Source organism: Mobula hypostoma, chromosome 5, assembly GCF_963921235.1.
Source record: "Mobula hypostoma chromosome 5, sMobHyp1.1, whole genome shotgun sequence".
NCBI classification, from domain to species: Eukaryota; Metazoa; Chordata; class Chondrichthyes; order Myliobatiformes; family Myliobatidae; genus Mobula; species Mobula hypostoma.
Genome location: NC_086101.1, coordinates 110,935,948 through 110,951,250, shown reverse-complemented (window position 1 = coordinate 110,951,250; position 15,303 = coordinate 110,935,948). Strand labels below are relative to the sequence as shown.

General features: G+C 45.4%; 1 protein-coding gene across 1 annotated transcript; it reads left to right on the top strand.

Moving 5' to 3' along the window:
- Window positions 1–760: 760 nt before the first annotated feature.
- On the top strand, window positions 761–14,844 carry LOC134346914 (neurosecretory protein VGF-like). Its single transcript, XM_063048756.1, has 2 exons — window positions 761–839; window positions 9,647–14,844. Exon 2 carries the CDS (start codon window positions 9,676–9,678, stop codon window positions 11,161–11,163), a length of 1,488 nt encoding a protein of 495 aa, XP_062904826.1. The 5' UTR covers window positions 761–839; window positions 9,647–9,675; the 3' UTR covers window positions 11,164–14,844.
- Window positions 14,845–15,303: the final 459 nt, after the last annotated feature.

The window sequence follows — 15,303 nt, the reverse complement described above, 5'->3', positions numbered from 1 at the left end:
GATTGAAGTCAAAAATATTGTTTATGCCTGCAAGGGTACTTATGATACGTAGATTATATAGTATGCTTAATATTATTTGTCATATATGAATGTATTAATACATATCGCTACATAGTACCATTATCTACTGTATATAGAACACACACACACACACACACACACACACACAACAAAGAACATATCGGCATATCATTTAAAAATCTTAATTTGTCCTATCTAGGCAGACCCTTCGCCATAATTGCATGCATACATATAAATGTATTTTGTCCATGTATCTTTTTGAATTAATTAGCTCAGACGTGATTAAGACCGTTTACGCATCGAAGTGATCATCGCTCATCGCTAACAATAACCTTCTAGAAACATCACCTATTAATGTTGAAAAATGTCCTTAAGCATCTGAATGTTTTGATGTTTGGATGTATCTGATCAATCTTTCACTTTATTTTTCATAGCGTTGAGTTGTCCAACCATCTATCATTCCCTTCTCTCCAGAACCGGTTTGTACTGAAAATTTAACTTGCATTAAAATTAATGCATGTCAATATATACAAAGCATCTTCCCCAACCCCCACCACTCCCTCCCTCTAAGTGAATGGAGCGGAGTTTCATTCATGAGTTTCTGGACTGCGGTGATTTCCAGAGCAGAGGCTGGGAATGAATGAACCGCTGACGTCAATGCAAGATGACGTCATAGTCACATGGTGCTCCCAGAAAGGCATAAAAGCGTCGGTCGCTGTCCGAGGTGCTGAAAGCGAGAGGCAGTGACAAGCCAGAGAAGAAGGCATCCTCTGGACCCAGACTGCCATCTGTTGTATCCAAGACATCGACGAGTCAGGGTAAGAGAGACCTCAGGCTAACACTACATTAACAGAACAGACTTCAACCTAGTCATTAATTCGTTCAAATTCAGTAGTTTGCCTGTGAGTCGATGTTCATATTTCAACAGCGGTGGTTGAAACGAAGCAGGTTAACATCGTCGGTAGGATCGGAGATACATGAAATTCGCGTCCATTGCGATGCACAATTAATTGTTTGGGCTATCATCGGGGGTTTGTCTGAAACCTTGTAATTTGTTAGTGGTCAAAATTGATATTCATTTGGATTCAGATCTGTGTGTGTGTGTGTGTGTGTGTGTGTGTGTGTGTGTGAACAATTTAAATTAACATATATCCATAGAATAATTAATGAATATATATATCGATATGCATACTATATACTGTCTTAATTAATTATATTAAACCATCATTCGATAATTCATCTTAAGATATTCCAGTTGAAAAACAATGTACAAAATATATAATTATTCGATACCACCACAGGAATGACTATGTAAATGAGGTTCTCGCATAATCACGGTTCATTAAATGTATTATTTAGTATGTTCATATGATTGCATTTTCAAATTAGTTACAATCGTGTCTATAAAGGCGGTGTCAAACCACTGGTAATTCAATGCGGGTTGCAATCTCAGGATCAAAGATGTTTTATTTAACCTGGCACTGTGTTCGTTCCGAGATGCTATTGCCTGTAATCCTACTAACAGTGAATGACAATGAATTGCCTTTACGTCTGCGGAACGAGGAAGGGGGAGATCCCTGGAAGACACATTCCGGTTGAAATAAGCGCAGCGAGACTTGCAAGCAACGCAGATGGGATTTCTCGTTTACAATCAGCTTTGAATTGAAATGCGGTCAAATGCAATTTAGTCCCGTTTTATCCTTAAAATTTCGAACATACGGTAAATAGATGGGGCGGGGGACAGCAGAGAGAGAGAGAGAGAAAGAGAGAGAATAGAGAGAGGGAGAAAGAGAGATGGGGAGAGACAGAGAGACAGAGACGGAGACAGAGACAGATACAGAGAGAGGGGGAGAGACAGACAGAAACAGGTATAGAGATAGAGGCAGAAACAGAGACAGGGACGGAGACAGAGAGACACGCACAGAGAGAGAAACAAAAATACATAGCTGGATAAATAGATGAAAAGAGAAAGATAAGAATGTGGTAGATAAAAAGGAGATATAGATAGATAAAAAAAACGATATACGGATGGACCAATACTGATAGACATAGGGATAGTTAGTTGGTTAGATCGATAGATAGATAGATAAGCAGATAGATAAAGCCAGAAAGACAAAACAGAAAGGCAGCTAAAAGGAGATCAATAAACAGAAATATATCGAAATAAAGAAAGAATGAGCGATAGGGAGGTAGACAGACAGACAATCAGATATAGATAAAAAGCCAGGCAGATGGGTAGCGAGACAAAACCACAACCAATTACAAAAACGAAAGAAGCATTATGATGGCGCTGGACACGTTGCTTGGGCTCAGTGACTGCCCTGAGAGTGCTCCCTCAGTCCTTTTCAAATAATCCCTCGTCCTCCACACCCCCCTCCCGCCCACCCCTCCCTATGCTAACGTGCATTATCCGGAATGAAAGTAACGGGAGCCGCCGTTGTGAGGTGAGTGTCAGAGAGGGATGCGGAAAGCCAGCGCAGTCACCGCTCGGTGTGAGTGCCCTGCCTGTCGGCTGCTGCAGGCGGGAGCCGCCCATCTTACAGTGCAGTTTTGGAACTCTCGGCTCCTACCGCCCCATTCATGAATCCCGGGGTTGCCGTGACAACCTGGGAGCTGCAGACGTGGGCACGAGACTCGAGGCTGCAGCTGAATTAATTGTCATGGTAACAGCTACATCAATTCTGCAGTCGCCACCCCTGGCCACCGCTGTATCGGTCTCCCCACGCAACGCATTAGGACTTCACATTAAACCGCGGGGCTTTCATTAAAAATAAACAAGCCTTATTTTTGCTATTTTTAGACCTCGAGCAGCCGTCCTTTTTTCTGCAACAAGGCGCCCCCGATCCATCTCTGATCGTAGCTGAACACTCCCGTCTATAGCGCAAAGGTTACTGAAGGAATCACGGCCACCCGGCAGAAGTTCTAGTGGTCTCACGGGAAAAGGTGGGGTGGTATATCTATGACTGGACGTGCAGTTAGAGTTGGACTCAATCTCTCTCTCTCTCTCTCTCTCTCTCTCTCTCTCTCTCTCACTCACACACACACACACACACAGGCGAAGACAATCATACACACAGAGACAATCACACTTTCACATAAGCAGATGCCAGCACACAGACCTGCATTCGCCAATGCGCGTCCGTGCACACGCGCGCACTCAAGCGCACGACTCGCGCTATCGTGGACTCAGATGAGCACACAGGGAGACTGATTCACACACAAGCACAGATGAACGCGACACGCACAAATATACCCGTGTAAATACAGGCTCGCGCAAGTACGCGACAGGTACAAATTCATCAACATACACACAGTGATACATGGAAATATATAGTGTATTTTCACGCATGCACACAAGCGCACTAACTACATACATACACGCACATATATGCAAAATGCTCACGCGTGAACACGCGCGCACAAGTACATATGAGCACAGAAGTGAAAACTGATACACACGGGCATACAAATCACGCGCACAAACACACACATAGTGTCTCAACCTCTCACTCTGTCTGTCTCTCTCTCTCCCTCCCTCCCTCCCTCCCTCACACACGCGCGCGCGCGCGTACACACACACATAGATACTAAAGGCAAAAAGACGTGTACTGACGTATTTACACAGAGGAAACCGCGAGAAGAGAGACATGGTCGAGTGTGGAATACGGAAACATAAAGTGATACACCCAGAGATACACACACGCGCAGAAGCACAACGCACAATGCACACACACACACACACACACACACACACACACACACACACACACACACACACACACTGAGGCAGGGTGACGCACCCACTTGGTATGGTTCTAGTTGGGCACATTGGGGCAGAGCAACCGAGAACCCGAGGACAGCGGGCTCTGTCATCGAAGCGAAGATGAGGCGCACACAAAGAAAACCAGACAAGAGAGGCAAGGATTTCATATACGGAAGACAAAACAGGAGATGTGCGTATGGCGAATTAGAGGAGGGGTTGTGTGTGTGTGTCTGTGGGATGGGGGAGATAAAACAAAACATGGAATTCTAGGGAGAATGAATGGACAGCTATCTTGTCCCGCCCATCACATGTCGTTTGTCCCTTTGCTGTTTGTAACTCAGTCCCGTTTACATTACACATCCACTCCTATCATCTGTTAGGTATTTTTACGAGTTTGTCGTCCTCTCGTTTGCTTTAATACTTGTTTCATGCTGTATGTCTCAGCCTCTCAGAGTCCCTCCTACCTCTGGCTGAGTTTGCTTCCGCCTCTCTCTTTCTCCTTCTATCCCTTGTATTATCTACCGCCCCCCCCCCCATCTATAGACCTGCATCGTTCCCACGCTTCCTTTCCTCCTTTCATACCCTCTCTCTCACTATCTCTTGTTCACTTTGCCTCTCTCTCATCTTCGCTCTCTCCACCTTGTTGCCTCCTGTCTATCTCTCTGCTCCTTCTCCCTCCAATTTCCCCCTCTCTCTGTCTCACTTGTTCACTCTCATTCTCTCCCTCTCTTTCTCTCCTTTTGCTATCTCCCTCTCCTACTTTGTTCACTCTCCTTCCCCCCGCACTCTCCTCTCTCTCTCTCTCGCTGCCTCTGTCTTTCTCTTTTACCATCTCCTACTCTCTACCTTTCTCCCTTGCTTGCCCCAGCCTCTCCCTCCCACACCCACTCTCCTCCTCTCTCTCTCCCTCTCTTTCTATCTTTTCTCTCTCCCTCCCCATCTCTCCCTCTCTTTTGCTCTCTTCCTTTCTCTACCTTACTCCCTCTCCCACCCACTTCCTTCCTCTCTATCTTTTGCTCTTTCCCTCTCTCTACATATCTCTGCCAGTCTTTCTCCTCTTTCTGAGCTCACCTGATTACAGTAATGCACCTGGATTCCTTTCTAACTTCAGCCCGCCTTTGACCTTTCCCATTCCCTCAACCCTCCAGTCTCGTTATCTCTGCAATATTTTCCCCACATACCCTCTGCTTCTGCCTCCCTGCTTCCACTTAACTCACCTGTTCATTGTTTTTCCCTTTTTCTTTACCTGTGCACCTCTCTCTTTCTCTTCTTAGTTCTGGCCACCTCTTGATGTTTCTCTCTGTCTCACTGCCATTGCTCTCTAATAATATAAGCTTAACATCTCTACTTTAGCAGCCACAATATCACGATTGTGTTTCCAGTGTTCTGATCTAACAATGGAAGTTCATATCCCACCACAACTACAGTGGCATTTCAATGCACTTAAAACCTGACTGTTGTAAAAACAAACTTAGATTTATAGATTCCCATGGTAAGAAAACAGATCTTTTGACCAAACTGGTCCATGCTGACCCAGACTGCCATCTAAGTTGTTCCAATTTAGCCATGTTTGACTCATATACCTCTAAAGCAGGAGTTTCCAATGTTTTTTTTATGCCATGGACCAATATAATTAAACAAGGGGTCTGTGGACCCCAGTTTGGGAACCTCTGTTCTGAATAATTCCTATCCTCATACCTGTCCAAGTACCTGTTACATGTTGTTAATGTACCTGCTTCAATCACTTCCTCTGGCAGCTCGTTCCATATACTAAACACTCCCTGGCTGAAGAAGTTACCACTCAGCTTCCTATTAAATCTCTCTCTTCTCACCTTAAACCTATGCCCTCTGGTTCTTGATTCCCTGCCCCAGGAAAAGACTGTACGAAGTTTTCCTATAAGTTAAACTCCTCTCCCCTCATTCTCCTGCCCTCCAATGAATAATGTCGCAGTCTGTTCATCCCCTCTTTATAACTCTGTCCCCCAAGTCCTGGCAAAATCTTTGCAAGTCTCTGCGGAGCTTCTTCCACTTTAATGACATCATCATTATGTGCCATGTCATATGACGTAGGCAATCATGGTGACCATGATTGTTCTTGGCATTTTTTTTCTACAGAAGTAGTTTGTCATTGCCTTCTTCGGGGCAGTGTCTTTACAAGACGGGTGACCCCAGCTATTATCATAGATTGTCTCCCTGGCGTCAGTGGTCACATAACCAGGACTTGTGATATACACCGGCTGCTCATATGACCATCCACCACCTGCTCCCATGGCTTCACGTGACCCTGATTGGGGTGGTGGAGTGGGGCTACACAGGAGGCTCGTGGAGGGAAGGAGTGCCTTACACCTCCTCTGGTAGAGATGTATTTCCATCCTGCCACCCCTTTCCTATGACAGGGTGACCGAAATTGAGCACAATATTCCAAATGCAACCTCAACAACCTGGCACATTAAGATAGGTAAATCAATCTTTTGTCAGCTCTAGACCTACATGTTTTTCTTTTAATTGCCCCCCCCCAAGACTTAGCCCTACAAACTACTCTTTTTAGGGGGTAATTAGAAATGGGCAATCAATGCTGGTGTAATCAGTGATGTCCAATTCTTGAAATAGGAATAAATAATACAATAATCTTGCCCCGATTACATATGTACATAATTGGATAGAGCAGAAATATTGGAAATAACCAATGGGTCAGGTAGCATCTGTGAAGAGAGAAACAGTTTACGTTTCAGACACATACTCTTAAATTTCAGAGAAAGAGTGGATTAGTGGAGGAAACAGTCCACACCCAATACATACACCTTTTCTCTCCAGCTTACCATCGCATTCAATGTCTCCGATTCTTTTGTTCACCACAGAGGTTCCTGACCTGCTGAGTATTTCCAGCACTCTCTGATTTCATTTCACTTCTTTGAAATTTCCTCTCATTCTGATGAAAAGAGCTGAAGCATTAACCTTTTCTCTCTCCACAGATGTTGCCGGACCTGCTGAGCCTTTCCAACTGTTTCATTTTTGTTTCTGGTTTCCATCATCTGCAGTTTTTCTTTTGTTTCTTTTCTCTCTGTTCAATTGAAAAACAGAATGATTGGTTGCCAGAAACATCACCAGCTCACTTGCCTGTATCTTTCAAACTTCTGATAGAACAGACATTTGATTGGCTGACCAATTATGACTCTTACTCTGCTTAAAGAGAAGCCACCTTGGGGGAATGGGGACAAGATGCTTGAAAGGTTTTAGTATAGCTGAGTATTTTATAGTCAGCATGGAAGAGGTGTGCTGAAGGGCCTCTTTCTACGCTCCATCATGCTGTATTTAATGAACACCTTTACTCCTCAAGTTGGCGCGGCAGGTAACATCACTTTCTCACAGCCTCAACGACCTGGGTTCAATCCCAACCTCCGTCTCTGCTGCTATGTGTGCAAGAGAGAGCGTTTGTGTGTGTGTGTGTGTGTGTGTGTGTGTGTGTGTGTGTGTGTGTGTGTGTGTGGAGTGTACACATTCTCCCTGTGACCACATCAGTTTTCCCGCCGGTTTTCCAGTTTCCTCCCACATCCCAAAGATGTATGGTTTGTGAGGATAATTGTCCACTGTGAATTACCCATGATGCAGGTGAGTTCTGGGAGGATCCGAATGGAGTGGATGGCCAAGTGAGAGACAATGGGTTTCAGAGAAGTACTTGAGGGAAGTTACTTAATAGTTTTCATTTGAGAGCTAGCATGGATCAGATAAAGTGAATGGCACCTTTACATTCTGTAAGGTAATACTAAAGAATGTATAAAGCCTATTCATCGTGTGTCTCCAATCTGCAATTCTTCACCCGCATTCCTGTTTATACAGAAAATGGAGATCATATAGAAGCATAATAACACTGGTGTTGTCACGAGGGGTGGGGGGCAGAGGCTGGAATCTGGAACAGCATTCAATCTGCTGGAGAAACTCTGTGGGATTGAGCAGTGTTTCCAGGGGGAAAAGAAACTGTCAAAGCTCTGAATCCTGATGCAAGGTTTCGACCCTAAATGCTGACATCTCCTTTCCTCTTGCAGATGCTGTATAATCGACTGAGTTCCTCCAGCAGATGTGTTTGTTAGTGCTGGGAGTTTGATGGACTCAGTGGGCTGGTGGGCCTGGATGCATACAGTAATAGTTTGACAAAGCACAGTGTCATACTGTTATTATAGTAAAACAGAGATAGAACATCTGAATTAGGAATGTAATATAGTATATCTGTGCACAACTCCAATATGTAAGAAATTAACGTGTACACCATAGAGTAACCTTAACAGGAGAAAATATCTTGAAACTTTCCCTTTACAGGTGAAATAATCCATTCATATGTCAATGACAGCTTATTACCGAGGATAATAGCCATAGAGCATAGGGCCAAGAGAGACGGGGCAGAATTAGGTCATTCAGCTCACTGAATCTGCCCTGCCATTCAATCATGGCTGACTCTTCTTTCCAATCTTAGTCCCTCACCTTCTCCCCATAACTCATAATCCCCACTCCCCACCAATTAAGAATCTTTGCCTAAATACGCCCAATGACTGGCTTCCACAGCCTCTGTGGCAATTAATTCCACTGGTTCTCAACCCTATGGCTGAACAAATTCCTCTCCATCTCAGTTCCCTTGATTCTGAGGATGTGCCTTTGGATCCTAGACTCTCCCACTGATGGAGATATCCTCTCCACATCTACTGTATCTGGACCTTTCTGTATCCAGTAGGATTCAGTGAGATCCTCCTCATTCTCTGAATTCCTTTGAATACGGTCCCAGAGAAATCAAATGCTCTCTTATTTCCATGATCATTCTTGTGAACATCCTCTGGACCTCCTCCAATGTCATCACAGTCTGCCTTTGATATGGGGCTGCCAAAGTGCTCACAATATTCCAAACGTGGTCTGGCAAATGCATTACTGGGTAGCACAGTAACGTAGTGGTTAGTGCATTGCTTTACATCAGAGCTCATTTCCTCCGTGGTCTGTAAGCACCTTGTATGTAGTCCCGATGGCTGCATGGATTCCCCCCCCCCCCCCCCCGCCACTCCATCCACACACACATCCCAAAGGCATACAGGTTAGGGTTAGTAAGGTGTGGGCATGCTATGTAGGTGCCAGATTGTGGCAACACTTGTGGGCTGCCCAGCACAATCCTCACTGATTTGACCTGACCAAACAATGCATTTCACTATGTGTTTCTATGTAAATATGACAAATGAAGCAAACCTTTTAATCTTCATAAAGCCTCAGAAGTATGTCCTTGGTACAAAACGTAGTGGACTCGGCCCTGTGCATTACGGTTAAAGGCCTCCCAACTATTGAGCACATCTACATGAAATGCTGTTGCAGGAAAGCGGCATCCATCATTGGAGATGCCCACCACCCAAGCCGTGTCTCTCTTCTCACTGCTGCCATCAGGTAGAAGATAAAAGAACTTCAGGTCTCACACCACCTGGGTCAAGAACAGTTATTACCCTTCAAACTTCAGGCTCTTGAACATAAGAGGATAACTACAGCCATTTACCTCACCATTGAAATCTTCCCACAACCAGTGATCCCACTTAAGGATCTTATCTCATTATCTTGTTCTCTTTATTTATTGCTATGTATTTACATTTGCATTTGCACAGGTTGATCATTCATTGAGCAAGTTATTATTGCTATTCTTTAGATTTATTAAATAATGAATGAATATCACAGTTGTACATAGTGACATATGTGTAGTTTGATGATGAAATTTACTTTGAACTTTGAACTCTTATGTTTCCCTCCTCTAGGAAATGAATGCTAGCATTGTTTTTTGCCTGCTTTAATGATCAGTACACATCTCATCTCTTCTACTTTGTCTTTATCTTTTATCTGCAGTTCCCTCCTTCCCCATCTCCCAAGTCAAGATGATTTGGTCATTTCATTCACCAGCTCTCGTGGTCTTTACCATCACGCTACTATTTCCAAAATCTGCCGATAGCACACCGCTTGCATTAGACAGGCATGAGGAACAGTCACGCCAGGCCAAAGCCCAGGAGGGAGGCCAGATCGCTCACTCCCATCAAGTGCCAAGTGGGGCCATGTCCACAGAAGATGCAGGACTGCCTCAGGGTCAAGTGGAGACTGCAAAAATGTATCAGATTAGGTCGGTGGCTGCGTCACGCCCAGGCACCCCGCGGGACCTGGGTTATGATGAAGATGTCTTCAGGGACATGGATGCCAAGGCATTGGCTACCATTATTCTGCAGGCATTGAAGGTGGATGGGGAGAAGGAGGAGTCTGAAGAATCAGAACATCGGATCTACCAGGGCTTTCCACAGAAGGACAGGGGAAACACTGAGGAGAATGTAAAGAGTAGGACTCGGGTGGCCAAAACCCAAAGGCAGGACAACTCTGATGACAGGGAGTCGGATGAAGACAATGAAGACACGTTGGCTCCTCGGAACCTGGAGAAACTGGAGTCTATGCTACAGGACTTAGAGAAGTACAACTCAGCTACCAAAAGAGAGAGGTCCAATGAAAGTCAAAAACTCCGTGGAGCCAAGAACGAGGATTCCAAAGAGAATGATGTTTTGAGGGAGCTGGATGCATTTGAAAAACTGGTCGAGAGAAAGCAAGGATACTCTGATTATGAGAGCGCAGAAGATGGGAAGAGTAGGACAAGATACCATGGCCAAGACCTGGGTGGTGAAGAGGCTGGAAGGAAGAACAGGGAAGAAGATCAAGCCAAGGAGATGGCATCAGAGTTGCTGCTACAATATCTGTTGAAAGGGGATACCAGTCAAGAGGAGGAGCCTCGCCTGGAGGAAGAGGCAAAGAAGAGTGGGGCAGATTCTGGGCAAGAAGTGGACAGCGCATCCGAGGAGAAGAGGTCGGATGAGGATGATGATGAAGACATCGACCCCCAGACTATAGACAGGCTGATCGAGATCTCCAGCAAGCTTCATCTGCCGGCGGATGATGTCATTGACATCATCAATGATGTTGAGAAGAAAAGGAAAGACTCGATGGAGCGGGTGGAAAGCCGGCACGGGGGATCCAGGCGGAAATTCCGACCCGATTTGCGGGACAACAGCCTGGTGCCCCACTACCGAGAGGACAAACCGAGATACCGCTCTGGCAATGACCTCACCCTGCAAGACCTCCTGAGCGCTGAGAATGCATTGGATTATGATGGCTTGTCCTTTCCCATCCCTAGAAGGTACCGACCCCCGCAAAACTCTTACCCCAATTACATCCGCCCTCGGACATACCAACAACGCCACCGCCCCTACTATTACCTGCCAGTCTTTAAGAATGAAGATTATTATGATGATGACTCCCAGGACAAGGAGGAGGAACTGGAAAATTACATTGAGAAGATCTTGCTTAAACACCCGGAGGTATTCCAGTAACACAACCGCCAGGGTATAAATTGGTGGTCTTTTAACCCCACCCCCTCCTATATTTTTTTTTAATTTTCTTGTCTGAAGTACCTTTTTTTGTTGAGGTTTGTGCATGTCAGGTAATGTGATGACATACCCCCTGACACTGTGTGCATGGAGATCCAATTTGAAACACATGCATCATATCATATGTCGCGTCCTCCCCATTATGTTCTATAAAACAGGAAGGGCAGTCGGTTGCAGAGTCCAAATCTGATATTTTTTGCACCAGATAATATTGGGCAAGTTTCTGTACCATTGCTTGCACCAGATACTGGGGTGACCTTAAAAAGGTGACAGTCTCGTTAGAAGCTGTGGCGATTTATACACTGGCCCAAGCGCAGGTTTCCAGGAGATCAAAGGTTTGCAAACCTTGATGTTATTGGGTCATTAAAGGGGTGACCGGAGTTGGGGGGCACTACTCTTTCCATCTTCCTTACGTCTGAGACTGTCTACTGCCTCTCTCCCTCCCCCTCCTAATGCTCAGAAGTTCTGATCTAGGGTTCCAACTTGCAACTTCCTCCATCCGTCCACCACCCCAGATGCTGCATGACTTGCTGAGTCTTGCTTCATACAGAAGTGACTTGTTGCAACAAGTGACCTTGAAGCCTCTGAGCTCAGTTCAGAAGGAGATGAGGAGATGGGGTGGGGAAATGGGAGAGGAGGGGGAAGAGAGAGCTGGGTATGGAGTGATCCAAATTCCTTGGTCAAGTCCCAACTCCCCAGGAGAGGTTTATTGGATGGAATGGCTTATAGAAGTGACAATTCAGCTAACTAAGAATCCTATATGTCCAGTACTACCAAACTACTCTTAGTTTACCCGAGTACCAAAACCGATGAGGAACAAGTATTATAGGGAGCTGCAGCTCTCGGTGATGTCCTGGAAAACTTGGGAATGGAATGTTAGGTTTTCAGTATCTCCTGAGTCCATTGGCAGTGGACCAGGCATATCAATGAAAGGATAGGCCAACTTGCGTTCACTTTCCCTCTCCCCACAATCTTGCATCAACCCTCATTCCCGGTAAATGTTGGTGAAACCACGTTGCAAGCAATTGGGCTAAATCCTCCCACCCTGCAGTAATATTTTGTTTACAATCATGAGGAAGACCAGGGGTAATACTAGCCATGTTCTGTAGCTGAGCAAAACACTAATTCAACACAAGAGAAACGGACTGGTTACCACCTTCACCCAGGGTGTATGCGTGTTGTCAAAAGGGGATCAAGATGGTCAATTTAGTAAGCAAATTCTAGCTTCTGGGTTTATAACCCCAGATTAGCTTGTATCCTGAAAGTTGTGCCAAAATTGGAACCTATTAACACACACACACACACACACACACACACACACACACACACACACACAGCTTGCACAGGATGGTTGGTAAGAACATAGAACGGAGAGCAGAACAGTACAGTACAGATCCCTGGCCCATGATATCATACCTACCTAACCCATCACCCCCCGCCACCCCCGGAGCATATGTCATTGACCACAGCTGCCCAGAGTCCTCTGCCAAATTGTTCCCAAGTGTAACCCATCTAGGCGAAGATCCTCCCTCTCCTAGGGATGGGGTCTTTAGAATTCCTGATACCATTTCTGTAGCTCTGAGCTTTTAAGGGATGGGGTTTCTGGCCTCATGTCCAGTCCTCCTCCTTTCGCAGCCTGGCTTGGAACCATCCACGGCGAGAGTTTCACGATATTGTGCTGACCTTTTAACCTACTCTAAGATCAGTCTAACCCTTTCCTCCTTCATATCCAATATATGCTTCAGAGGATGCTGAGGGGAGAGCTAAAATGATGAGGGGGATAGATAGGCTGGATGGTTTTAAGAAGGGGCACTGGAGATTTAGAGAAGGGGAGGATTTTTCTCTCCACAGAAGCTGGTTAGAGTTTGGAACTGCAATATTAGCAGCAATATTTTGCTTCAGGTCTCCAATGAAATCACGGTCGTCCTCAATATGTTCAATTTTCACATGAGTCTGGGTCTTCTTGGTAGTCTGCAAACATTTTTCTGATGGCGATTTTGAACTTGGCTTGATCTGTCTCTATTTCCATGAGTTTAGAGGGTGGTTCCTGAAGAAGTTGTGGAGGCAGAGACTGGCATCATTTAAGAAGCATTTGGGCAAGGGCTGAAATCGCTAAGATGTAGAAGGCTCAGATAAATGGCTTACTGGAGATAGGCAGTGTGGGCATTGTGGGTCGAGGGCCCCCTCTCTCTCTCTGTGCCACACAATTCAGTCAATGTATGAACACCTGGAATTCTCTATCCCGGAGGGTTGTGAAGGCGTGCTCACTCAGAGGTGTGTGAAGTGGGGATAAATCAACAGTTGGGAGAACTGGGAATGGGAGTCTCAGAGAACCGGAACACAAGGGGGGGTGAGGCCCGTGGCAGATCAGCCACGGTGGTGGGGCAGGCTTAAGTTGCCGAGTGGCCTACTATTTTCTATGTTCCCTTGTGGCCTGATTATGCGGATAGAGTCCATGAAAGGGTGGGGAAAGGGAGAGCTAATCGTCAACTATATTACATGCTCACTCCCTCATCAGCCCACTGCCCTGACACAGTCCTGTGTAGTAGCTGAATCTACTGTCAGTTGAAAGACGGTCGGTGAAGCTAGGACACAATCACAGCTGGAAGGTGCTATAAAATGACGGAGCAAAGAAAATGTTCGTAAACTTATTTTGATTATGAAATATGAGCCCAGCACAAACTGTGACAAGAAACCCTAAGCCAGAATACAATTCGCATCCTGTTGGGGATCTATCTCAGTGTCATGTACACCGTATGTTTTTATAGGACTGATTCACACAGGGGCTTAGGATGCACTTCTGAGATCCGATCAAGGTGCGGAAAGGGGGGGGGGGCTGAGTATTTGATGCGTCTGAAACAGTTCCGCCGCCGCCTAACCCTAAAGGGGCCAAGTCCAATTTCGCGAGGTTAACTGGAATAAATCGATCCGATGGCTCAGTTTTTGCATCATAGAAGGCAGGAGATTGGGGCTGAGAGGGAAATGGATCAACCACGATGAGATGACGGAGCAGACTCGATGGGCCAAATGGCCTAATTCTGTTCTTATACCTTACGGTCTTCTGGTCTTATGTACCAAACGCCCAGTGACTAAAAGTGCAGGATATTGTGGACGCTGGCATTTGAGTAAAACTCCGTATCTATACAGAGAGAGGGTTAACTTTCAGGTCAAAAGACTTTTCCACCTCTATAATATCGAAGTGCTGTTACGGAAAGAGTTCTTTCGTCAATGACTATGTATTGTACATCGTTCCCTCAGTGGGATGAACCCAGTATGTTTTACTTTTGGAAACTTTGGGACAATGTTTTCTCATGTTTTCTCTCTCTCTCTGAGATGCCCGACCGACTCCCGCTGACGACGCGAAGGGCAAGGCGAACAGGCAGAAGAGGGGAGCTGTTGGGAGCGGGGAGGATTACGCGCGTTCCATTGTAAACCTTTTCAAGTCCGTTTCTTGAAGTGTATTCGAGTCTGTTTAACTATTTGAAGAAAAAAAAATATAGTCTTTTGATGTAGCAGTACCTGATGTCTTTTTCCATTCAAAGTCGATCTTGTAAATAGCACGGCGGGGAGGGCGGGGCGAGAGGTTCAGTACTAGTTTTGCTATGAATAAAAACTCATATTTTATTCAACGGTCCGTCTTTTTCTTGCCGTTCCGACGGAGAGCGATGACGGCAGCTCCCCTTGTCAGCGCGGGACACTGACCGCAATCGCCTCGTACGGTTTGCCGAGCTCTGGTATTGAAATTTCGCCGGAGAATTGATTCAGTTGAGGAAATATCTTATTGCGGAATTAGTATCTAGAGGGACGTCGGGAATTTGTTACATACCGGGTACTTCAGGGCATTCACGGATCCGATACACACACACAAAAAAAATCAAACGCACAACTGTATTTGAACTTGGTGTTGTGGGGCTTCAGGATTCTGTACCTCCCGCACGATGGTGGCTGTGAGAAGATGGTGGAGAGAACTCGATGGGCCGAATGGCCTAATGCTGTCCCTATATTTTAAGCCGTAAATAGAATATCAAAAACGCAAAATACAGGGTTTTATTTATTTATTTATTTATTGACATCCTTCACGGA